Source organism: Vicugna pacos, chromosome 18 (assembly GCF_048564905.1).
Source record: "Vicugna pacos chromosome 18, VicPac4, whole genome shotgun sequence".
Lineage (NCBI taxonomy): Eukaryota > Metazoa > Chordata > Mammalia > Artiodactyla > Camelidae > Vicugna > Vicugna pacos.
In genome coordinates this window covers 28384751-28411785 of record NC_133004.1, presented here as the reverse complement: position 1 = coordinate 28411785, position 27035 = coordinate 28384751, and the positions used below count along the sequence as shown (strand labels likewise).

General features: G+C 41.7%; 1 protein-coding gene across 3 annotated transcripts; it reads left to right on the top strand.

Moving 5' to 3' along the window:
- Positions 1–4: 4 nt before the first annotated feature.
- On the top strand, positions 5–22623 carry CDR2 (cerebellar degeneration related protein 2). Of its 3 annotated transcripts, none has more exons than XM_006201194.3 (5): positions 8–432; positions 7976–8088; positions 18863–19011; positions 19272–19436; positions 20694–22623. In XM_006201194.3, the coding sequence occupies exons 1-5, from the start codon at positions 354–356 to the stop codon at positions 21556–21558; spliced, it is 1371 nt and encodes a 456-aa protein (XP_006201256.2). In that variant the 5' UTR covers positions 8–353; the 3' UTR covers positions 21559–22623. The 3 variants fall into 3 exon arrangements, with proteins under 3 accessions (XP_072798847.1, XP_006201256.2, XP_072798846.1); XM_072942745.1 differs by lacking the exon at positions 8–432 and adding an exon at positions 553–670; XM_072942746.1 differs by lacking the exon at positions 19272–19436 and having other exon boundaries at positions 5–432.
- Positions 22624–27035: the final 4412 nt, after the last annotated feature.

Sequence of the window (27035 nt, the reverse complement as noted above, 5' to 3'; positions counted from 1 at the left end):
CCGGTCGGGGAGGATTCTGCCAAAGTGCCACGTTGGGCCCGGCTGCTGCGTGAGGAGCAGGCTCGGGGCGCCGGCCGGGGCGCTCGCGGCGGGTTGCCGGCCGTTCGATCCGTTGGGGGGTGTGAGGCGAGTCGCGAAGCGGGTTCGCGACGTGCGCTGCCGGCCGCCCCGTGGCGGCGGCAGCGGGTAGCTGTGATCCGGGGGCGCGGCGGAGCCTGGGCGGCGGCGGCGGCGGCGCGTCCCGCCCGAGGGCGGCTCTGGCTGAGGGCGGAGGGGCCGGCGGAGAGCCCGGGGCAGCGGCTGAGGCGGGCCGGCGGCGGTGGGGGCCGCTGCCCCCGGAAGAGCCGGCCGAGATGCTGGCGGAGAACCTGGTGGAGGAGTTTGAGATGAAGGAGGACGAGCCGTGGTACGACCAGCAGGATCTCCAGCAAGGTGAGGGCGCGGTCGCCCGGCGGGGCCTGGGCGGGAAGGCTGCCGGCTCGCGGCTTCTCCTCCCGGCCGCCAAACTGATAAAAAGTTGCTTTTGCTCGTGGCCAACAGATACCAGAGGCGGGAAAGGTCTGACGATCACCTGGCGTTGGGACTCTCGCGCCTGCCCATCCCGCCCGGGAGGACTCCGCTGCGCGGGGCCGGGGCTTCTAAGCAGTAATCACCACCATCACCGTCACCAGTGCGTGTGGAATGCTAACGGGGCTCCAGGCGCTGTTTGAAGCGCGTTCCCTGGATTAGTTGATTTAATCCCCATGGCCTTCCTCGGAGCAGAGCGGGGTGGCCCCTTACTGGGCTCGGGCCCGCTGCCTCTCTGCCTCCGGGAGGAACCGCCGCCGGCCCGGCGCCGAATGTGAGCTGCTGCAGGTGGTCGTCCCTGGATGGCACTGCTGGGTGGCAGCAACGGAGCCCTTTGCACACATTTGGTAACTCTGAGAGAGTAGCTTGTGTTAGCCCCATTTTCCAGATGGGGAAAGCGGAGGCAAAGGCGTCCAAGTGACTTCCTTACAGTTAAGTGTGGGAGCAGTTATTTGAACCCACACACCCAGAATGAGGAGTCACGGCCACTGCCCAAAGCCTCTCTCTTCTTCACAGACTCAGTTTACAGCTTTTCGGTTAGTGTCAGACTGTCGGGGGGGTGGGGTGGGGGGATTGCTTACGCGTTGTAATTCACCAGATGCCAAATGAGATGACTTGAGGGCACTTCTAACTCTGTCACTTCTTTGACTTTGCAACCCAGCCTTTAAGTTAAAAACGGGCATTCGTATCTTGGCCTGTCTTGGATTTCTTGCAGATGGTGTCTCCAGAGAAAAATCTTAGAGTGGCCCTCAGTTGGAGTTAGAGTTGCCTATTAGTAGCAGGAACTTGCTGTTTGTGTGCGAGAAGCTAATGGGCCCTTCACACAGATGCTTATTTAATCCAACCATGCTTTAGAGGTAGCAGTAGGTACTCTTACTGGGGGAGCTAGGGATTCCACTCCAAACTGCAGAACAAACTTTCCTACCCACTGTACTGAATACTGAATAATCCTCAGGAATTTTTTTCAGGCGTCTTCAGTTTCTGCAATTCTGTGTAAGTCAACTTTGTTAGCTCTAAACTTGCTGGAAAAATTAACACTTAAACCAAAGTAGTCCACCGTTCTGCTTCTGTAGTCTAAGCTATTCAGTGGCTGCACTGCAGTATTTGCCATCATGTTCACAACGTCCACACGGCAAATTTGTCTTACGGGTTAACCTGTTTTCAGAATTCCCCCTATGGATTGATGGCCTAGTTTGATACTTTCTCCAGGATATATGAGGCAACCACTGTGCTGTTGCCACATTTCCCTATAATAAATTAAGCAGTTTGTCCTATAATCGAAGCTAAATATTTTTCTTTACTATATTTATAGAAAGTGTAGATTTGTACAGGCTTTTTTTTTTAAGTCTAGCATAATACTTAGCACATAATAGAAGCTCGATTTTAGCATTTGTTGAACTGACTGAGGCACTCACACAGAATTACTGTTTGCATGGCTCTCTTCCATCAGGTGCCCTAGTCCACACTGCACTTTCCCCCGTGGGAGTTTGTTAAGAACAACCGATTGCAATATTTCAGTCCACTGAGATGCAAATGCAACATGTTGGAATTAGATGTGGAACTCTTTGACCTCTGATCAAAATGAAATCATCAGATGTTCCACTTTAATGAAACCTTGAAAGAGCACAGGTCCAAACCTCCTTAATGCCAGTTTGCATTTGGAATTTGTTCGATGCTTCTCAAAGGACTTTTGCATCTGTTGTCACAGTGGACTTTGACATAACCCTGTCAAAGTCATAACCAAGTGTGGGGGATAGGAATAGATGTGAAATTCCAACAGTCACAACTGTGGATGTGGCCTGTAAAAGAATGAAGACTGCAGGGTGAAAAGAAGGGTATCTTCGTCCCAGTTTCGCTAAATTATGTTAAAGAAATCCTAAAATTTTCATGGATGTTTAATTTGTTACTTCCTCAAAAATTTTGTTACCTGCGCTGTGCCAGGTGTTCATCTAGGCACTGGGGCCACAGTGCATGTCCACAAGATAAGATAGGCAGGAATCAGCTCATGGAGTTGACCGTCTAGGAATCTGCTGGCTTGAGAAGTCTGGAGATGCCGCCTCCTGGTGTGTGCCCACCACAGTGCATGGCACAGGGTGGGCCCTCAGTAGATATTTGCTGCTGAGTAAAGTTAGGGAGCAGGTCTGTTCTCTTAAACAGATTGATAAGCTCATCTGGTGGGATTTTATCAAGTGCAGACATCTGTCTGTTCATTTTTTAACATCCTCACTATTAGCTTTACCGAGAAAGCCTTATTTGGAGAGAGCTGCTAAAAGAACTTTCAAAGACTGTTCTCACAGCTGTAGAACTACACATTTTTCTCCTTTAGCAACAGAAGCATTACTTAAGTAGACTGAATCTTTGTACCAAAGTTTGCTGGGGCATTCTTTTTTTAATTAAAATTTCTGATAGCTTCTAACCTTGAAAAGCTCTGGTCTACTATTCATACCTTGTTAGAAACGTGTAAAGCTGTGTGGAGGCAGAAGGAGAAAACCCTTTGCTTTTTACGAAACACTTTAATGGAGAGACTGTCTTTTGTCAGAGGGACAAGTTGGCACGGGTAAGAATACTGACAGTGATCTCTTGTGGGTAAGATCCTTTCTGGGACAGCAGGAGCCTTCTATGCAGGTAATGATGGTGCTTGCTTTGAAATGTGCCCCTGAGAACAAGGTGGAAAGACTTCAGAGACTGGGTTTTCTTTTAGACCAGCTGCTATTATAATTGTTCTTTGGTGAGCTGTGCAAGCTTAGAATAAGGATTCGGGTTTCTACTATGTGGATCAGCCAATGAAATCTTAGTTTAAGGGAATCCTAAGATTTCTGCTTCCTTTCAAGATGAGTGCATTCTTCATGTGAGCAACTAATTTGCTGAATCACTCTTTGGAGGGTCATGAAAACTTGACACCGTCATTTTTCTTGATGTTTATGTTCAGGTCTTTTGCTTTCCCAATTATAGTAACGTTGACAACAGGAGCCACGCAGAAGCATCACCAAATGACGCATTTGGTTTTGTAATAGGAAAAGCTTTCAGCCTTAACGTTACTGAATTACTGCTAGAGACTACAGCTAACATGGGAATATGTTCCTCGTAGTTTTGAAAAAAACTGAAGTAAAATAAGAAAAATGGAATAGCAGTGGGATTTAAAGCTTTCAGAATTCTGGAAGGAGGATCTTTTTAAAAGAAAATCATTTGACTGCTACAGCTAATTTTTTACCCAAGGAATAGGGCTGAGTAGAATATCTGTTTAAAGCTAACAGTTTCCACTGTTAAACTAGATTATTATCACTTGCAAAGATGGATTAGTGACTATTAAACATGAAGGTATTGATAGGTTGCAGTTCTCAAGCCCGCCGTAAATCTGTGCTGTTTTTAGTGGCTGCCTACGCCAGTTCAATAGGATTTAGAAAAGATAATCCCTTAATGAAGATGCTTATTGTATAACAGATGAACAGCTGCATAAGGCTTCAAAACTATATTGTTTCCTTTTCTTTTGTGCCTTAATTAAAAATATAAATAAAGGACATTGAGTATTCTCCCATTTGCCCCACTAATTATTTAGAAAACCTTCTTGGGCTTACTGCCAGCTTTTGGCTTCTTTTGGTTATGGAAGCCAGATGCTACACAACAGGATATGAACTCTTTTTTTTTTAAGACCAAAAAAGACTCTAGCCTTTAAACTAACAGATGAAGTAATATCCTATTATACAGTGTGACTCCACAGACGCTCTCGTGTAATTGAGACTTGTTTTGCCAGAATTCTATCCTAAACATCCGATGAAATATTTAGGAGACTGAGACTTCAGGTTACTGAGCCAGGTTGGGGCTTTGTTTAACTGAAAATGAGGATTGAGATAAGGACAAGTCTCAAGTTCTTCTCTATTTGCTATTTACAAGGAAGAGTGCTACCCTTGGCATCTCTTCCTGCAGCAGCAGGAGCGCTGCCCCTGGCTGTGTATTAAGTCACATAGGTAGTTTCCTGACTGAGTGAAAGGAGTAGAAGGTGGGCTCAAGTCAGTTTTGATTCTGAGCAGGTGGTAAGGTTTTGGCTCAGGTTTTGATTGCTGGTTAAGAACATCTTTGGTGAGTTTCTTGTCCTTCCAGTGAGGAATTACTCACCACTTGCAGCCAGGAGAGTCTTAAGTAATGTCTAGGTAATGTTTACATGCTTTGTCTTTAATAATTCAGTGAGGTGGCTCCCTATGTGGGGGGATATATATACGTGACACACCCTATGAACACGAAATAAGTACTTCTGGAACATCTCAGCCGTATGTAGTTCCTTTCTCACTTTAGTGAAGACAAGGTATTAACTTGCCTGTGGTTGTATGTGCCTTCACTGGCAGTGTAGGCAAAAAAAGCCAAAAGCTCAACTCTAGTTTCTCATTGCCATCTGTAAAAACAGGTGAAAAGACTTAAGTACCTCAACTAGGAAAGTCTGCAAACTAAACCGGTGTGGATGTGGATAATAGAGAATCGTGACGAGAATGCAAGAATCTATTGATGGTTTGTTTGTCTTTTTGCGTGTGCTGCACCACGTAGATTTGGTCAGGTCACTTCGCATCTTTGTGCTTCAGGTTGTCTCACTTGAAAATCTGGGCTAACAACCTTGAAAAGATAGTAAAATGTGTCTTAAATGCTTTGAGTGGTTTGTAATGATTCCGTTTCTTGTGAGTACAAGATGTTATTTCACAGACTTGGTATCTGAAGTCTTAAGTAGTTAACAGACAATATTTAATTCACAGGAGAGTGTATTTTGACACCTATCTACCAACAATATGCTGTTTTATTTTAAGTAGGTATAAAATGTTTTAAAATGAGCTAGAGTGTTGTGTGGTGGGTTTGGCTGCTTTGTTTTTTCCTGATGAGGGAAAACTAACCAAATGGAATGTTTATTATGCACTCAAATGGACAGTACCAGGGAACAAAAGTTGCTCTTCTGTTATCACTTATTCTAGGTTAAGTTTTAATATCCATAGTAATGAATAAATATTAAACTTTATTTATCAACCTCTAAAAATGAAGTTTAAAAGTCTTATGTAGTGAGGTTCCCTGTTTTCATAATAAATTTTTTGACACTTAATGAAATGACTCCCCATCATATGCAGAATGAAATGTAAGCTTCCTTTACCATGGCTGATACAGTTTTGTAAGATCTGACCCCTGCCTAACTTCTCCAGCTTCATCTCAGGCCACTCTCCCCCCGGGGTGCCTAATACACCACGTTTTGTTGGGTTGTTGAGCCTGCCGGGTTCTCTTCCGTCTCAGGGCCTCTGCCTGGCTGATACATGGTGAGGTCCTCATCCATCAAGCTTTAGCTAAAACGTCTCCTCAGAGAGCGTTTCCTTGTGACCTCCCTTCTAAAGTAGATCCTTTGTTCATTATCACCGAATCCAGAGCTTTGTTTCTTTTCTGTTTCATAAACCACATCCAATTGATTAACAAATCCTTTTAGTTCTACTTGCACAGCAGCCAGAATTCTCCACCTCTGCCACTCTAGTCTAAGCCACTGTCATCTCTCACCCAGATGATTACAGTATCCCTGTCACCCTGCCTCCCCCTTTGTCCCTTTCAGTCTGTTTGTACAGCCACCAGAGTGATCCTGTCAGAAGCCTTCACTGGATTCCATTTTACTCAGAGTGAAAACCAGAATCTTAACCTCCTTAGTACAGAAACACATGCACACACACTCTCTCTCTCTCTCTCTCTCTCTCTCTCTCTCTCTCTCTCTCTCTCTGTATCTCTGTCTGTATGTTTCTTTCTCCCTGCTCTAGCCATGCTTCCTCCCAGGGTCTTTGCTCTTGTTGGCCTCTGCCTGGAATGTTGTTCCCCTGAATACAGATTTTCGTGGGTCACTTACTCAGTTCCTTCACATCTTGATTCTAATGTCACCCTCATCGCATGTTCTTAAATTTCAGCCTCCCACATCCACACTCTTTCTGCCCACTCCTTGCTTTATTTTTTCCTCTTTAGCACTTTTTGCTAACTAGTACATATTTTATCATGCTGTTTCTCCCAATGGAGTATAAACTCCCTGGGGGCAGGGAATTTTTTAGCTGAGTTTATTCTTGTATCCCCAGTGCCCAGAACAGTGTCTGGTATGATCAAATGTATGCATACATGTACGGATGCATAGTATTTATCACAGTTTGCAAGTTTATTTGCTCATTTGATATCTGGTTTCCCCCAATAGTCTGGGAGTGTCAGGAAAGCAGGCAATCTTTATCCATTTAGTTCACCATTCCGTAGCCAAATCTTAGCATGGTGCCTAACAACAAAATCATTCCATTTGTGAATCAGTGAATACTAATAATAACTTTGCCCGTATATGGCAGCTTAGTTTGTAAAGTACTTCCTTATGTATTATTTAATTTGATTTTCACGGTCTTATATTGACAAGGATAGTCATCTCTCTAGACAAGAATGCTAAGTGTAGGGACTTTTAAAGTCACTATATTGAAAGTGTTAACCTGGTGAATGCCAGCAAAACTGAACCCCAGACCTTCCTACTCAGTTCAGTGCATTTCCCACTATATCGAAAGATCCCCCATGAAATTTACTATGCAGATAAGTGTTTCAGTTACCTGTGTTCTTAAAACTATTGTCCTCTTTTGTATCACTAAATTTTTATTTCTGGGATTGTGAATAACACAAACAAATCCTGTCTTAAGTGCATATATGCCTAAGAAGAGAGAGCGTTGAAAAGTGAGGTTTAAGATAGAACTACGGCTCTGTGCTAAACGAAAGTATAAGCTATGGTGTGAGTTACCACACAAACCATCCTGCTGCTTTACTTATCTGATTTGCTCATGTTGGAGAAGGACTTGATGAAGACAAGTAAGAAAAATGAGAGAGCGCCGGGTCCATGTTCTTATCACTGATGTAGTTTTCCTTTTCTTGACTTAGTGTTTAGTCCCCTTAGGAGGCCAGAATCTGTAACAGCACACTTTGCTTTGACAGTTGCATTCACAGCAGCCGGATTCAGGGGAACTTCAGAGACTGTTGAAGGATTTGCCTGTACTTTGGCTTAACAGTCCATCCAGAAAAGTAGACAATCAGGATATGAATAAGTCCAGTCAGTCCGTTAGCAAGTAATTATGATCTCAGATGTCACAATGTTGAATGATCATTCCTGACCTAATGGATACACCTCCATAAAATAGATCACTGTTCTTCACGTCTTACAAGTAAGGGTACATAAAAGCATGTATGTTACCTGGTAAAAGGCACCAATCCAACTGAATTTTCAGTAGAACCCAGGTTTCCTTCTGTGCCATTCCACATCCCAGTGTGATCTGACTTAAACTTTATATGTTGGGTTGAGTCTTGGTTAATTCTTATTTTAAGGACTAGGTTATATAAAATGTTGGCATGAGATCATTCGCACTATTCTAAGATTTATTTATTGTGCTAGATCTCCAGCTTGCTGCTGAGCTTGGGAAGACACTACTGGATCGGAACACAGAGTTGGAGGATTCTCTTCAGCAGATGTACACGACCAATCAGGAGCAGTTACAGGAAATCGAGGTAATTTACTCAGTGGGAGAGGAACCTTTGAGGTGTGGCGTGTCGCTGCTGTTGTACCAATCATTCTGCTGGAATAACACTTGCAATTCAAAGCAATGTTTAGTTTCTAATACAGACTTTTTTGAAAATAACCACTGGAAAGGGTGTAGAGGCTGATTTCTAACTTTTTCTAAGCTTTCCTAACACGTAAGTCTGCCCTTGGTGACGTGTGCTCGTAGAAAATGGTCCATTGTTTGCCATTATGTGTAGCAAAATAAAGCTGTGAATATTATACTTAGTTTTTCATTTTTTTCTTTTAAAAAATGAATTGTGCAATATTTGAGTTATGCAAACAGGTACAACAAGAATAATACAGTGAGCAACTATGTACCCACCACCCAGCTAAGAAAGGAAACGATCCACACTGTTGAGGCTCCCTCTATAACCCCCTCTTGGTTGCATCCCCTCCCCTTACCAAACACCATCCTAAATTTGGTTTTAAATGAAAAAAATTTTAATTGTAATACCTGATTTCACAATGTGTTTAAATTCCTTATGCCATTCAAAGAATTAATCATAAAATAGATGTTTCTTTCTCCCTGCTGTGATCTTGATTTATTTACATTTTTAGTAGATTTTAAACATTAAAACACTATTTTTTCCTAGTCTAACAAACTAAAATGAAAGACGCTAGATTAAGGTTTTGAAATGGAAGGTGCTGTAAATGGTCCCATTAAAGTACCCCAGTTACGTGTAGAGGCCACATGACTGTGAAGATGATGATTGTGGATATTAACCAGACAATTTTCCCATTAGAACACCTCATGCCCCATACTCCCCTCACAGCCCCAAAAAAGCCTTGCCCTTAAATTATAACTGTTTCCTTTCAGATTGGCACAGTAGAACCAGGGCTCTTATGTCTATGTGCAGAAATATATAAAGAGACCTTAGAACACTGAAGCCATTCATCATGATGAGAACTTAACTGAGCTCTGATTATAATCTGAACCAGGTGCTAAAAACATGGAAGAGCAGAGTAACACAGTCTTCTATGTCAATCAAAATTACACAGAGTTCAATTTTTGAATACAAATTAACCTATCATCAAAACTAACACAAATTTATCATTTCAATATCCTTAATTTTACATAGCCATAATTAAGGTGCATACTTAGATCCCCCCATCAGGATTTATGAATTAAGCCAATGATGTGACTGAAATACACTTTTATAATTGTAGGAGTGTGTATCTTATAATGATATTTAAGTCACCAGCTGTCACTTTTTAGTGCCTTCTATATCAAAAGAGCTTAGAACATGCTATATCCAAATTGAATTTATTATTTGTAAAATTTGTCAGAAACTTAAAAATGCAGGAAGCCAGGCATTTTTAAACTGCTGAACTAGGCAAATGTAATACATGGTCAAGGAACTCTTCCTGTTTGTTTCATAGACTTTGTTTTTCAACTCATTAGAAGATTTCAGAGTGCTCCTAGGGCATATACATGAAGACGCTCATATACTGTGAGGTGTATTTATTTGTTTTTGAAACATAGAAACAGTCTTAATACATTGTATTGATGTTTTCTATGAAAGCACCTATAAATCACTATAACTGAATGTTATAATGAATACTTATTTTAGCATATCTCCCAAGTATAGATGAAAAAGTCCAAATATTTAGATTGGAGGACAACGCCTATTTTTTTACTGTAGGAGATAACAAACAAATACTTTATGATCTAAGTTACTTGTCTTTCTACCTTTGTTTTCTTTTCTGTGGTATTGAGGATGATTAAACAGTTAAAACAGATCACTGACATTCTGAAAAAAATCCAAAGATCTTTGAGATTCTCCAAACCTACACATAACGTTCCACCATCTAGTGTCTTATATGCAACGCATAATAGAAATGAAGTATCCAGGTCTGACCTTAATGATTACATAAATATAAGATTAAATATATGTATACATCTAATCAACCAAATTTAGCCTCGGGTACTTCCAGAGACATTTCCATGGATCTCTTGTTTCTGTGTGGCCCACTGGTTCATAGATCCAAGCATTGTAGCCTTCAACATTGTATTCCTTACCCAAGCTGTTTTTTGACTAAGAACAACACTGTCTTGCTATTATGGTTGGCTTTCTTCTTTCTTTCTTTTTATAAATCACTCCCTGAAGGCTAGTACGAACGGGGTGAAATGGGGAGACGAAATGGCAGTTCTGGCTAAGCCCACTTACCAGCCAGAGGACTCCCACATATCAGCCTTACAGCCTGCTCGGTTCACATCTGTGCCTGGGCAGACTTGCAGGGCACAACAGAGACTTCCAGGGTCTCTCTCCAATAGTCTAAAGGAAGTGCGGATGCTCTTGAAGAAGTAACCAGACAGCCAAAGAGCCCGATGCTCTTCTAAAAGATGACCCTTGCAACATCTGCCTCTTATCATGCCCTTCTGGAGCCCCCTAAACTTGAGGGCTCTTTCCTTGATTAAAACCTTATGTCTTTTTTTTTTCTCTTTTAAGTAAACTTTTTTTTTAAATATACATACAGAGAAAACACAAATACCAACTATACAGTTCAAAGAATTTTCATAAACATACACATGCAGCCAGCACCCAGCTAAGAAATGCAAGCATCATCAGCCCTTCCAGTCACCACCCGAAGTAACCAGCACTCTAACACCCTAGATTAATTTAGCCTGTTTTTTTTTTAACTTTACATGAATGGAATCACTTGTACCAGTTTTAAACTAATTTTTAAGAATATTTATTGGGAATTTTCCTGCTTAGAAAAGTAATACATCGTCATTGTTTTAAATTTAGCAAAATATACTTAAAAATCAAAAAGTAAGCTCTTATCCCACCAACCCAGAGAAGTTTTAAATCAGCCAGAAAATGGTCCTGGAACAAACCCCTCACAATAGAAAAAGAATAGTGCAGAACTGGTGGAAGTGCTAGGATCAAATCCCCAGAACTGTGACTCATTATGGGAATAGACAGCTAGGAAACTGTCAAAGGATGTTTTGTCAGTAGAACTACAAGTATGCTTTCAAAGACGGTCAGTGGATTTCGAACAGTCCTCATAAAAATTGATCAGTATTTTGTTAGGCATCATTTTTAATGTAAAAAAAAAAGATTAAATAAAGGTATAGCCATAGCCTGTGTAGCTTTCACTCAGTGTTAATCTGAGCATCTCATTTTTCAAGATTGCAGAGCAAGTTTTTCTATCCTGGATAATGGGGAGGAGAGAAGCTTTGGAGAGTAATGAGATCTGACACCATCAAACACAATCAGATTCTCTTAAAAATTTCCTATAGTCATGTAAGCAGCCTTGTGTTTTCTGTTGCTTCTCTGCTTGGAAACCTGCATTATCCCCACAGAAGTCAAAGTAGGCCTTAGGGTGTCCCTTCTTTGAAGAGCTCATGTCTTCCTTGGAAATTTTTAAGTATTTTGTGCCCATCCCTCCACTGTTTTGCTTAAATATCCCCTCACCTCCACCCCTGTTTAATATGCGGAGTACTTTTGAACTTGAGCTCTTTGTTGGCACTTGAATCTTAGGGTCCCGGCAGCCCAGTCGGATTCATTTGAGGCCTTGTATCACAGACTCTGGACTGAGAAAACCAGAACATGAGAAGCAGGGCCATACCTTTCAAGGGAGGGTAGGAAATAAATTAACCCATTTCCTTTGCTACACTTTTCAATATTCTGTATATTATCCTTATTTCTTGATTTATTTTATTCTCCTCCCCTCCCCCCTACTTCCTGTTGCAACATTGAAGGCTGTTACAGTGTTTATTCATGGTCTTTCAAGCATAGTAGATAATGGGTGGGGGAGAAGGGTATAACTCAAGCAGTAGAGCATATCCTTAGCATGCACCACGTCCTGGGTTCAATCCCCAGGACCTCCTCTAAAAATAAATTAGAAAATAAACCTAATTACCTCCTCCCACCAAAAAATAAAAATAAAAAAAATAGTAGATAATCAGTGAATACTTGTTCAAATCAGTATCTTCACAGAGAACAGATATGCAGTTTACAAAGTACTTCCAATAATTCCTAAACTGTGTGTTTCCACCTCTGGAGATTTTGAAAGGAATTCTATAGCAAATAGCTAGACTTCAGGCCTCCTCTCAGATCTTGTTTGCTCTGCTGTGTACTGGTGATAAGAACGCTTGCATGACATTGGCGCAGGGTTGTTCTGAGGTGATGAGATTATGTAAGTGTATATTTTGGATAGTTTAAATTGTAGCACAGTTTATCCATGTTCTAAGAATTTTAGTAATGAAAGGATCTTAATTCTGAAAAAAATAAATCCTTTTCAGTTACTGGAAAATAGATCTTAAGAACAAGCCAAGCTTTTAATAGTGAGATTATAGGTGGTTTTTATTTTCATATTCATGCTTTTTTACTTTTTCCTAAAACCCCTTCAGAAGAAATATAATACTTTAACCAGGGAAAGGAGGTTTTTCAAAGGCAATGGGAAATATTTCTTCAATATTGTGGAAGGTCCTTTTGTTACTAAATTCAGAGGATTTGGACCGTAATCCTTAATATAAGGATAATCCCAACACTGCATAAAAGCCAAATTTCCATTCCATTCCTTTTGCGTTTTTAGTTTGGCTGTGTCTGTTTTTTCCTGCATTCCAGGTCAAGGTTCTACAATTGCCAATAGGTGTTAATATAATCCTGCTGGCCTTTTTCAAAGGTTTGCCTCAATTGTAAAAGTGGCCTATTTATAGCTTTTTTCATATAGCCTGAACCTTGTACGCCTAGTTGAGGTGACATTCTGTACAAATTCCAAGACGCGTGTCAGATAACACATGGAATTTAAACTTTGATACTCTTGGCTATAAATTGACATTTTTGCTACCCCCACGTTCCCATCCCTCCACTGTTTTGCTTAAATATCCCCTCACCTCCACCCCTGTTTAATACGCGGAATACTTTTGAACTTGAGCTCTTTGTTGGCACTTGAATTTTAGGGTCCCAGCAGCCCAGTCAGAATCATTTGAGGCCTTGTGTCACAGACTCTGAACTGAGAAAACCAGAACATGAGAAGCAGGGCCATACCTTTCAAGGGAGGGTAGGAAATAAGCTAACCCATTTCCTTCTAGAATTAGAAAAAAAAAAAAGATGAATACTAATTTAAAGTTATAGAGGCCAAGCTTTAAAACAGTGTCCAACTGTGTGGATTCTGACTCTGGCCTCCTATCAGTACTTGCTGAGAGAGCTAATAATTTTTCTTTTAAATTGCTGGCCAATTTAGTCCGATTCCTTTCTTGAGCAGCCTATCATAGATTCTTGGAGAAGTGAAGGGCTTTTCTGATTAGTTTTGATTTAATAATAATAAGATTAAACTCCTGCAAGGTGAAAACAAGCTCCCTGCCATTCTTTAGATTGTCCTTAAAGCAAGTCCTCCAAGACTAAAATATCACAAATTCTTCCTAAATGGCTTCCTTGTGTTTCCCCCCACACACAGGTTTTTATATATCAAATGAGGGGGACCTACTGTAGTTCTCTGAACAGCCTTTTTGTACTTATTTCCATATTGACTTATTTCCTTTATATTGGCTACAGTTTGAATATTATGTCTTTAAAAGGGGCAACATCTTGGGGCCCATGTAACAGAGGCTGGTAAAAAAAAAAAAAAACTATTTCAGATTGCTTGAGTATACCTGTGCCATGGTAATAAACCCAAAGAAATAGTCTGTAAGTGGAGCAAGAGGAGAAAGAAATAGTGGCTTCTAGGGCCTTTTCCCAAGAGGGCTATAACCAAAGCCCTTCTCAAACTCTTTCAGTTAAGTCTCTCGACATTGCAGCAGCCTGAGTTGTGTACTGAGCATGAGAAGCTGTTGTGATAGAGGTCTAGAAATTGCCGTTTAGCCAATATTTTTTAGTCCCTACTATGTGCCAGGAATTGTGCTAAATGGACTAAATATGTAAAAGTCATCCCTTCTTCAAGGTGTCAACTGAAATAAAATGCACAACCTAAAACTTGAGAGTTGTGCTTTGTTCCGCGAACATTTCTGAGGACTTAAGCCCAGGCTGACAGCCTCTCAGATTGCTCTGAGGGTCTGCTACAAAGCAGCAAGGTAGAAGCCAGGGTATATGAGTTTCGCAACAAAGACCAGGCAGTCAGAACATTAAAAGATTACTGTTAAAGAAAACCAGACATCTCAAGGAGAGATCTGGGCTCATCGAAATCATTCCTTTGATACGCACCTAGCTACCTAGGGCCAGTGTCCTGTTCTTTCCCATCCTGAGTTCCCTCAGGGTGTGCCACTAGGGGTGGCTGCAGAGGCGGGGCTGCCTGCCTGTCTGCCTCCTGAGTTTCCTCTGCTCACTGTGGGTGGGGGGTGGTAGCGACCAATGACTTGATGGCCACAGCATACTTTGTTTACTGATGTGGCTGGCAATATTTTTCTTTCACAGAAGAGGGCTAGAAAGACTACGACATTAACAAGTGAGCAATTTGATTGTTATTATGAAGTGTTAAGTGTTTTGGGAGAAATTAATAGAGTGCCTTGGGAGTGGTGCTGCTTTAAAAACAGGGTGATCTGGAAAGGCTTCTGAAGCCTTGATGTTCACAAGGAGGCGTAAAGGATAATCTGAGTTCTTTACCCATTTTTGTGCTGTGGATCCCTTTGGCTGTCTAGTCAGTCTATGATGATCCTCTTAATACACAAAATACGTAGAATTACAAAGGGAATTGGTTATATGGAAACGACTATTAAAGTATTGAAAAAATAAATTTGTGATCTATTAATATGTTTTATTAATATATTAAATACCAAGACCTAATGGCAGTCTAAAAGCTGTAGTTTCAAATAGTGATGAGTATAACCAATAAATCAAGATTTCTGCACCCACCATCATGTGATATGAAACAACTGTGATTTCTGTTGGTGATAAAGTCCTAAGTACTCCCCACACTACTGGTGGTTTGCTACCTCCATTCATAATCGAAGGAAATGCTAAATTTCAGTTAGAAGTCAGTGAAAATGACGATGTAACTTTTCCTCCATCCAAGTTTATGGACCCTCTCAATTCTTCCCATGGACCTCAGGTTAAGAACTGCTGGATTAGATGGAGCAGCCAGGGAAAGTGCAGCCCCTGGGAGAGGAAGGATTCGGGTAATCAAGGCCCTAAAAGAAAGGGGGAGCTTGCCTTAAGAGTGAGGCAAGTCCACAATTTCAAGATAAAGGTACCCCCTGAGTTTGAAATAAGGACCACAGATGAAGCTGGAAAAACCATTTAAGAGATAGTTGGGAAAATGTTAACACTGAAACATAATAGATGATATTAAGGAATTATTAGGGTTTTTTAAGGTATGTTTGGAATTGTGGTTAAAATGAAGTTTTATCACATAGAAACAAATATGTATACTTGAATCAAGGTATCTTGGATTTGCTTTTAAATGACTGGGGATTAGGAGAGTGGAGGAGTACAGATGAAACAAGACTGAATGTATATTGGTAGTTGTTGAGACTGGGTGATGGGTAGATGGGGCTCATTAAACCATTTTTTCTGCATTTATATATGTTTGAAATTATCCATTTACAAAGTTTTTCAAGTGTAGTAGATAAAATTAGCCATCTGCAGAGAGTCAGTTTTTGGACTTGAGAATTTAGGAAGGAGCACTCAAGATTAAGGTACGTAGTATATAATTTCAAGGAATTATGATTGTAAGAATGTGTCACAATACAGCATGGTAAAGAATGCTGCTGTGATATAGTTAAAATATAGTCTCATTTTAGTGAATAACTGAGTTCTGAGAGGGGAAATGGTAAGCATTAAGCTTAAGAGTCATTGTTGATCCAAATGAATGTTCATGGCTCCCAGACCCAAGAGAGAGACCACTGGCTGGGGGGGAGCGGGGTGGGAGAGACTTCCAGGATTTTTCATGTCCGAGATCAACATGTCTCTAATAAGTGTGATCCATGGACTACTTGTACTAATGTTCACCTGGGGTTTTTACTAAAAATGCAGAATCCTTGCTCCACCCCCGTCTCATTGACTCAGAATTTTAGGGGAAAGGAGCCCAGGTTCCTATACTTTTAATAAATCCCCCAGATGAATTTTAGCACATGTGAAGTTCAAAAACTATAGAGGAGAATGAAATAGCTACCTGTTACTGAGCAGTTTTACCATCTGCCAGATACCATGCTGAACCTTCACACATATCCACCTCACAGCAACCCTGAGGGTGGTGAGGAAATCTCACCTTAGAAAAATTAAGTTACTTGCTGGAGGTCACCCAGTTAGAAATGGCAAAGTGGGATTTCAGACCAAACTCCGACCCCACAGCCCGTGCTCGTGGCTACTACCCTGCTGCCTCCATCGGGCCGCCTCTCTTCTCTGATCCTGTGCCCGCCTACCCCACCCTCATGGGGCGGGTGTGTCCTACAGAGGATGTGACTGTTCCAGTCCCTAGGCAGGGACAGCTCCTGCTGTAAATTAATAATTAGTGTCTGGTCTATGCATTAGCCCATTTTTTTTTTTAGGTTGTTGTGAATCAGTCCCAAAGAATACTTGAGACCTTATACTTGAAATAAACTGGCTTGTAAAATTTCTGCAGCTGTTATAAATATTCCTATATTCTAAACCTTTTTTCTGCTCCCGTATTCCTAAGAGATTGAATACATTTCCATCAGTGACGGAAACCTACCAGGACTTTGCCAGCCAGAGAGCAGGATTTAGGGCACACTCCTAGGAGAAGCTGGTGGGGCTTGAGGGAGGACAGAATAAACACGGGCTTTCAAAGGGGCCATGCTGTGTGCTCTTTCATGTCGTTTTATACTTTCAGTCCTACAAGGTAGGTTCTAACAGATCCACAACTCCGTATTTTCAGTTCCGAACCCTCAAAGCTCAAAAAAACAGTATTTTCAGTGTGCAACAAATTCACTTGGCAGCGGAAGCAAACCCTGACCTCAGCTTATGTGGGGCTGTTTATAACGTTTATTCATATTCTTTGATGAGAATATTAGTGCTTGATCCCAGGGTGCTGCCCAGCCCTCACTGGGGATGTTATAAAGTGTGTGGTGTGTGTTCTATGTTGTTGTTCTAAAATCTAAGGAATTTTTCAAAACACTCTTGACCCCAGGAGTTTCAGGTGAGAAGGTATGAGAGTTAAGTATTTTCTCAGCATGTTGCTAGTGAGCTGTGTCTCTAGACTTGGAAAAGGCCTTGTGTGCTTTTTTTCAACTCTGCCACACTGCCATTTAAAGAGGACATTGAAAGTCATTTACTTATTTGAAAGGAGTCTGTTAGCTTTGCAAATACTTGTATAAGTGTGGAAGAAGCCTCGAGGAAAGTGCTTTAAAGTTATGTCTTTGGTCTATTACCATTTGGTCATTGGTAGAGCTTCAGACCTACCTTGCTCCTCTTTCTGGGTGTGCCCCAGAGAAATATTACTTTATTTGGAATGTATACAGTGTTTCTGCATCTTCAGGTAGAATTGAGTAGGAAGAGGAATGAAGATAACGTAACACTGAGGCATTAAGGTTGTGACTGTTCCCCTTTCTGCTTGGCCATCTAGAAAGCAGTCTTAGTACCAAAATAATAATCTGAATCTGCGAAATTTCTCATGAATAAGGATTATGGTGATGACATTCCCAAAGAATTAAAAATAATGAGAATCTCTGAATGATATTGAGTTAAAATATCTTTTTCTGGCTAAATCAATATTTTTTTCCCCTGTTCTTTGTCCAGAATGTCTCACTCAGACGAAAAAAATTCTGATTTTTTTCAAGCAAAAATCTTCTAAAGTCCTCCCCTTTAGGCTTTTCTTATTTCTGTAAAACGTGGTATTTTTGCTTAAACGTTGATGTGTGTTCCATGCTTTTTCTCTTGTGGGATTATCATGTCTCATTTAGATTTTCCTGTTGAGTATTAATTTTATGTGTGTTATATGCTTTGTAAGAGTGGACCAGCCCCATGACACACAAGACGTTGGTAAGCGTTAGGGGAACTAAGCATATAAAGGATAGCCTGTACTCATTTCCTATTAAGACAAGTAGGGATTTAAAGTTCTTCTTTTCATAAAATAAACCTGTGGTATTGTGGTATAATGAAAATTATATATTGGACCTTTGTCCCTGGTTCCTGGTGTAGCGCTCCTAAATCCCTTGGAATTTCCTGAGTGATAGGATGGGGACTGGTTGCCAGCGGAACCAGCCACATAATTAGAGGGTTAGAACTTTCAGCCCAACCCCCAACCTCTGGAGCGGAGACAGGGGCTGGAGATCGAGCTGGTTCACCAATGGCCAGTGCTTTCATCAGTGCGCCTGCGCAGTGAAGTGTCAATAAACCTCTGAGGCCAAGGGAGTTTCCAGTTTGGTGAACACCTGGATGTGCTGGAAGGGTGGTGCACCTGCAGAGGGCAGGGAAGCCCCGCCCACTCCCCATCCCCAGCCTTTGCCCTGTGCATCTCTGCCTTTTGGCTGTTCCTTAGTTGTATTCTTTATAATAAAGCAGTTAATGTAAGTAAAGCCCTTTCCTGAATTCCATGAGTTGCTCTAGCAAATTATTGAACTGAGAGGTCATGGGAACTCCCAGATCTCTGGCTGATTGGTCAAAAGTACGGGCGGCCCCTGGGACTTGCCACTAGCATCTGAACTGGGGGCAGTTTTGTGTTACTGAGCCCTTATAACTCCAGGTAGTTAGTGTCAGAACTGAATTGAATTGTAAGATACAGTTGATGTTGGTGTTGGAGAATTAGAGACTTGGTGCTGGAATGCTGCAGGTGTCTTGTCTATTTAATGTGTAACCACGTCACCATCATCTTCTCTTCCAGTATCTGACCAAGCAGGTGGAGCTTCTACGGCAGATGAATGAACAGCATGCAAAGGTTTATGAGCAGTTAGATGTCACAGCAAGGGAACTGGAGGAAACAAATCATAAGCTTGTTGCTGACAGCAAGGCCTCACAGCAAAAGATTCTGAGGTAAATTTTCTAGAATCCATTGAAGAAGCCCTAGGGAAATGTCATTTAGTATAAACCAGAATAGAACATGGCTGTAGTGGGTTTGGGTCAGTATGAAGTAAGGTTTAATTTAATTCTCTGTGGAGAACAGAGATTAAATAGAAGTCTTTTCCAATTAAGAAAGCCCAGTTTGAGTGGCTGGCAACTAATCTCTCTCCTGACTGCTTATGCCCCTTATTTAATATGACAAGCAGCAATTGGCTTCTGTCTGTTCCTTGCAGTCTGACTGAAACAATTGAATGCCTGCAAACCAACATTGATCACCTCCAGAGCCAAGTGGAGGAGTTGAAGGCATCTGGCCAAGGGAGAAGGAGCCAGGGGAAACTTGACCAGGAGAAGTCGGCACCCAGCTTCTCGTGTCTGAAAGAGCTGTATGACCTCCGCCAGTAAGAGCCTGCTTTTCCGTGGCATTTGCGAGCAGGGGAGCATCCCTTATCACTGCCACGTTCTGGACTCCAGGAGACTAAAAGTACCCTTTTAGGAAACACCACTTGGCTATTAGACCACCAGTGGTTTGAACAAAACCACTTAATTCAAACATACAAATGATAGAGTTCTTGGGTATTAGTAATTCTGTGAAAACTTGTTCTGTAAAGTCTTGGGAGTACTTAGTGCTTTTAATGTGTTAAGTCTTAGTTTAAAATAATAGTCCGATAGACTACAGACTTGGGGGTTGTATTTCACATGACTGCGAAGGAAAAAAAGTGAAACTTTAGTAAAACAAAAATCCAGGCAAACAAGGTGGTTTTTTTTTTTTTTTTTTTTTACCCTGGAGAAAAATGTAAAGACAGTTTAGACTTAATGAGACTGAATCTTTAAGAACTATTTCTTGAGCATTTGTAGGCAGGTGTTAAGCCAGGCACGATGAGTGGTGAGAAAAATAGATACAGTTCATGGAGCTCTCAGCCTCACGGAGAGGCAGATAAACGATAATCACAAATAAACACAGTTACAAGTTGCTGAGGGCTCTGAACAGGAGAGAGACCAGCTCGTGCACTGGGTGGGTCTCAGTCCTGACTGTTGATCAAGTCACCTGTATCGTAGTTTGGGTCAGTATGAAGTAAGGTGACTATGATACCGGTGACTCCTGCAGGCCTAAAGAACCTCTAGGTGTGAATAAAAGTTGCCTGGGTGATTCTGATGTGCATTCCTGGTTTAAAAATCACTGCAACAATGCTTCCTCAAACTTGGCTGCATATTACGAATCACGTGAAGAGCTCAAAAAGAAAACAAAACAAAACCCAAGTCCGGGTGGCAGACCAGCGAGGTCAGAATCAATGGGGGTAGAACCCAGGCATCAGTGTATTTTAAGACTACCCACGGGATTCTGCTCTACAGCCAAGGCTGGGAACCACGGGGCCGTTCTGTTTCCTTGAACGGTATCAGTCATACTGCTGGTCTCTGGGAATGCGTGTTCTGTAGTACTGTTAATGTTAAAAAAAAAAAACTAGTCAGAAAAATTAAGTTTTCTTACATGTGTTTATTTGCCAGCCTCGCACATTCATCTTAGCCACTGCTCTGGTGCGAAGTAGGCAAAAAACTGGTCGTCACAGCTCCTCAAAAATATGTAGTTGAAAAAAATCACGTCTCCCTCTGCGTTCTCAGTGGACCTGTGTAATAGATTCTTTTGATGTTTTCCCCAGGCACTTCGTGTATGACCACGTGTTCGCGGAGAAGATCACTTCCCTGCAGAGTCAGCAAAGCCCTGACGAAGAAGAAAACGAGCATCTGAAGAAAACAGTGACAATGTTGCAGGCCCAGCTGAGCCTGGAGCGGCAGAAGCGGGTGACCATGGAGGAGGAGTACGGGCTGGTGCTGAAGGAGAACAGTGAACTGGAGCAGCAGCTGGGGGCCACGGATGCCTACCGAGCCCGTGCGCAGGAGCTGGAGGCCGAGGTGGCGGAGATGCGGCAGATGCTGCAGTCGGAGCATCCTTTCATGAATGGGGTTGAGAAGCTGGTGCCGGACTCTCTGTTTGTCCCATTCAAGGAGCCCAGCCAGAGCCTGCTGGAGGAGATGCTCCTGACGGCGCCCGAAGCACACAGAAAGCCTCTCAAGCGCAGCAGCAGTGAGACGGTGCTGAGCAGCCTGCTGGGGGGCGACATCGTGAAGGGCCACGAGGAGACCTGCATTCGGAGGGCCAAGGCGGTGAGGCAGAGGGGCGTCTCCCTTCTGCACGAGGTGGACACGCAGTACAGCGCCCTGAAGGTGAAGTACGAGGAGCTGCTGAAGAAGTGCCAGCAGGAGGAGGACTCCCTGTCCCACAAGGCCGTGCAGACCTCCAGGGCTCTGGCCAAGGACCCGGCCGCAGTGAGCACCCAGTCCACGCCTGGCACCAGCGGCTGGGAACCGGCCTGCGTCACCCCAGAGCCCATTGGCTCCCCCACCACCACGACGCCTCCCGAATACAAAGCGCTTTTTAAGGAAATCTTTAGCTGCATCAAGAAAACTAAACAGGAAATAGATGAGCAGAGAACAAAATACCGAGCTCTCTCTTCCCATTCCTAAGTGAACCTCCAGCTCCACTACTGATTGGCGTGTTTCCTGTCACCTCTCTCCCACTCAGACAAGCGTTTGTAGACCACGAAGCCTGATGTTGGCTCCTGACATTTGCCTCACTGCTTTGCTTTTTGAGCAAATGCATACAGCGAGGAAGGAAGGTGGTCAGTTCTAAAATCTAGTTCCGTTTAAGCTCCTCAGGAAACCCCATGACAAACTGGCCTCTGGCTGGTGCAATGCTTAGGTGCGATTCCTTGAAAAGCCCCGGAACCAGTGGAGGGAAGATCTGTGCTCCTGGAGAATAGGCCTGGAATTACGGTGCTGTGTAGTTGGTACATAGGATATGTTATACAGGGGAAAGGGCAGAGTTGAAACAAAGCAAAGGCAATTCCTGCTGCCTCTTTGCTTAACTTCTCAAAACTACGTAGAAGTCGGACGGCTGCCAAATGAAAATACCTTTCGCAAACACTGTTGGATACTGTGAATTCATTAAGAAGAATGTTCAGGAGAAAGCAGGGGTCTAATCCAAAATAAATAGCATTAACAAATATTCCAGACCTTTGAGTTTGTACATCTGCTACCAGTTGAATTGTGACTGACAGATAATCCTAATACATGTAAATCCAGCGGAATACCAGACTGAGAGGGCAAGCTCTGGTTTGCCCAGCTAGCTTGTGAACGTAGCGCTAGAGGGCCTCCTCCCCACATTCAAAAGTTCTTACTCAAAAAGCTGTAGTGGTTACGATAGGCAAATGTGTACATCTTTCACTCTTTTTGTAAATTCAAACTAAAGGGGCGAGATGAAACCCCTTCGCCCTGCTGTGTTGTCTGAGCTGGTGAACCTGCCGGCGTCAGGTTGCTCTCGTCACTTCCGGCCATTCCTGTACGTGTTTCTGACTGGCTGCAGAAATCCCCATCTGCCACTTTATTAAACAGTGTTCATGTTCTGACTGGAAATACACTCATCCTCTCACCTGCATATTTTTAATTTAAAACTATTTAAGAGAACTGGGGTTCCAGTTATTGTATATATTTTTCTAAGAACCAAATAAAACAACCTGTGAAATGAACAAATGGATCGACTGCTTATTATTTTAAGTTTAAACCATTTGACCGTTAAAACCAACTGTTCACTTTTCTTCTTCCAACACGTATCCCTAAGGAGAATTGATAGTGATTTTTTTCCCATTCCTTCGGATTGTGGAATAGCGCAAATTCTGCTTACATTGATGAGTGTTCATTAAAATTATGATATGGCTGGAAAACATTTGCAATTTATATGCTTTATACAATTTTCACTATTTTAGAAATGTTGAACTTGGTTCTGAATTAATAGCATTTGATGAGTTGATTCTCAAAACATTTGATCATTCAGTCATAGGAAAAACATTCTGCAACATTCAAACATTAAAATGAGCATTGAATCTAATTTTGCTCTTGGATTAAGTTTTTAAAAATGGGTAAAACATTATTTTTTCAGACAGTACAAAAAGTTTGCAGAGTAAGTCATCTCTCCTTCTCCTGACCTCTCAACTCTTCTCCCCAGAATCAACTAGTTACGAGTTTGTTGGCATGTCCTACCAAAATACTCTGCTTGTACTAGTACATGTGTATGCTTATATCACCCCATATTTTTAAACAAAAATACATACTGTAGCTTCCATTTTCACTGATCCATGTGTCTTTGAAACCATGTGTTTTTCTCTGACCATCTACATTCTTTATGATAGTTGTATAGTATTCCAGTCTGTATATTCAAGTAGTCCCTGGTGAGTAGATTGTTTCTAGTCTTTTGCTACTACCAAAAAAGTCTATAGTGAACAGCTTTATATAGATAGGTAAATAGATAAGGTAGATACTTGGATATATATCTTTGGATATTTATGAAGATAAATTATAAGTGAAGTAAAAGAGATGAGCCTTTTGCTATTTACCATCTTCCAGAAGTTTCCTGATAGACACTTCCATCAACTCCCACAAATATGTGAGGATGCCTATCTTCTCACACTCAGGCTGGTAAACTTGCTGACCCTTGCCAAACTAATAGGAGAAAAATGATGTTCCCTTGTAGTTTAAATTTGCATGTCTTTTATTAATAAGGTTGAATTTTTTTAATCTGTTAAAAGTCATTTGCATTGTCCTTTGCCTTTTTTTCTTGTGTGTTTTTCCCCTTAATGGCTTTCTTCTTTTTTTTTTTAACACCTTTATTGTGGTACGGTTCCTGTCCAGTAAACTACACATATTTCAGATTAACAATTTGATGAATTTTGATACATGTAATCACCAGTGAAACCACTACCACAATCAAGATAGCTAACATTTCCATCAGTCCCCAAGAGGTGCGATTTTTGAATTCCCAGTTTATCCCTTCCCACCCTCTTTACCCTCTGGTAACCATAAGTTTGTTCTCTATGTTTGTGAGTCTGTTTCTGTTTTGTAGGTAAGTTCATTTGTGTCCTTTTTTCTAGATGCCACATATAAGTGATACCATATGGCATCCATGTTGCTGCAAATGGCGTAATTTTATTCTTTTTCTGGCTGAGTATTCCACTGTATATGTATACTACATCTTCTTTATCCAGTCATCTGTTGATGGACATTTGGGTTGTTTCTATGTCTTGGCTATTGTAAATAGTGCTGCCATGAACACTGGGGTACATGTGTCTTTTTGAATTATATTTTTCTCTGGATATATGCCCAGGAGTGGGATTGCTAGATCGTATGGTAAGTCTATTTTTAGCTTTCTGAGGAACCTCCCTATTGTCCTCCATAGTGGCTGCACCAGTTTACATTCCCACCAAGTGTAGGAGAGATCCTTTTTCTCCACATCCTCTCCAGCATTTACTGTTTGTAGACTTTTTAATGATAGCCATTCTGACAGGTGTGGGGTGATTCCTCATTGTAGTTTTGATTTGCTTTTCTCTGAGAAGTAGTGATGTTGATCACCTTTCCATGTGCTTGTTGGCCATCTGTATGTCTGTGGAGAGATGTCTGTTTAGGTATTAAAGTGTATGAGCTATTTGTATATTTTGGAAATTAGTCCCTTATTGGGTGCATCATTTGCAAATATTTTCTCCCATTGTCTTTTCATTTTGTTGATGGTATCCTTAGCTTTGCAAAAGCTTTTTAAGCTTAATTAGGTCCAATTTGTTTATTTTTGCTCTTATTTCCATTACTCCAGGAGCTGGTTCAAAAAATATATTACTGTGATTTATGTCCAAGAATGTTCTGCCTATGTTTTCCTCTAGGAGTTTTATAATATCTGGTCTTAAATTTAAATCTTTAATCCATTTTGAGTTTATTTTTGCATATGGTATTAGAGAATGTTCTAATTTCAGTTTTTAACAGGCAGCTGTCCAGTTTTCCCAGCATCACTTACTGAAGAGACTCTCTTCTCTCCATTGTATATTCTTGCCTCCTTTGTCATAGATTAATTGACTGTAAGTGTGTGAGTTTATTTTTGCATTTTCTATCCTGTTCCATTGAACTATGTGTCTGTTTTTTGTGCCAGACTGTTGTGATTACTGTCACTTTGTAGTACAGTCTGAAGTCAGGGAGCATGATTCTCCCAACTCCGTGGATGAGGCTGGACAAGAGGCTTATGCGGGTTTCCTGGCGGAAGGAGTCAGTGCCTGCCCCACTGTTGGGTGAAGCTTGATCCTGGCCCTCTGGTGGGTAGAGCTGTGTCTTGGGGCACATCCAGAGGCATCTGTGACTCAGGAAGTCTGCTGATGGGTGGCGCTAGGTCTTGCTGCTAATGATCCAGTCAAGATTTCAGCCTCCAGGAAAGTTCACGTAGATGAACACTCCCAGAATGCCCGCCCTCAGCTTTTATGTCCTCAGGGGGAGCCGCAGACGTCCCCTACCTCCCCAAGGAGACCTTCCAAAACCAGCAGGCAGCTCTGACCCAGGTTCCTACGAAATCACTGCCTCTGCCCTTGGACCTGGCGCACGTGAGATTCTGTGTATGCTTCCCTAGAGAATGAAGTCTCTGCCTCCCCTAGTCCCATGGGGCTCCTGAAGTTAAGCCCCCCTGGCCTTCAAAACCAGATGTCCTGGGGTCTCCTCCTCCTAGCGCAAGAGCCCCAGCCTGGGGAGCCTGACGTGGGGCTCAGAGCTCTCACTCCTGTGGGAGGGCCTCTGCGACTTACTCTTCAGTTTGTGGATCACCCACCCGGGGGGTGTGGGGCCCCTCCTACCGTCCTGCTGTGGTTCCCTCTACGTTTCCCATTGATCTTTTTTGCTAGGTTCCAAGCTTTTTTTTTTGATAGTTGTTTAGCAGTCACTTGTGGTTTTGTTGTAGCCGTGATGCGACGCAAGCTTGTGGCCCTACTACTATGCTATCTTAACCAGCATTTTTCATCCTTTTTGAGAATCTCTTGTTGCCTTTTAGGAGTTCTCTATATAATCTAGATATTACTCCCTCAGCAGGTAAAATGATTTGCAAGTCTTTCTCCCATTCTGTGGGTTGCCTTTTTACTGTTGATACTCTTTTTGTTACATAAAATTTTTCTTTTCCGTAAAGTCCAATTTGTCTTTTCTCTTTTGTTACCTGTGCCTTTGTTGTCATACCAATAAATGATTGCCAAATCCAATATCGTGACAACTTTTGTTGTTCTTAAAGTTTTGTTTCAGGTCTTGCATTGAGGTCCTTGATCCACTTTGAGTGTTTTTCTGTGGTGTTGAGTTAGGGTCCAAACTCTCTAGCACATGGATGTCCAGTTTTCCCAGCACTGTTTGTTGGAAAGACTATCTTTTCCCCACTGAATGGTCTTGGGAACTCTTGTCAAAAATCACTTGACAACAATGAAGGTTTACTTCGGGGTTCTCTATTCCATCAGTCTATTTCTCTTTATTCCAGTACCACACTGCTTTGATCAGTGTAACTTTGTAGTAAGTTTCAAAGTGAGGAAGTATGAGTCCTACCGTTTTGTTCTATTTCAAGATTGTTTTGGCTATTCAGGGTCCCCTGAGATTCATATGGCTTATAGGATGGGTTTTTCTATTTCTGCAAAAAAAAAAAAAATTGTTGGGACTTTGATAGGGATTGCATTGAATCTATAGATTACTTTGGGTAATACTGATATTTTAGCAATATTCACTCTTGCAACCCATGAACATGTGATGTCCCATTTATTTATGTCTTTCAGCAGTGTTTTGTAGTTTTCGTCATGCAAATCTTTCTTTCACCTCCTTGGTTAATTACTAAATATTTTATTCTTCTTGATGCCATTATAAATGGAATTGCTTTTGTAATTTCCTTTTCAAATGGTTCCTTATTAGTGCATAGATAATGCAACTAACTTTTGTGTGCTGACTTTTGTGTCCTGCTACTTTGTTGAACTCATTTATTCTAACAAGCTTTTTGTGAAATCTTTAGTTTTCTACATATATCATCTGCAGAGATAACTGTACTTTGTTCTCATTTTTTTTCTTGCCTAATTGCTTTAGCTATAACTTCCAGTACTGTGTTAAATAGTAGTTAA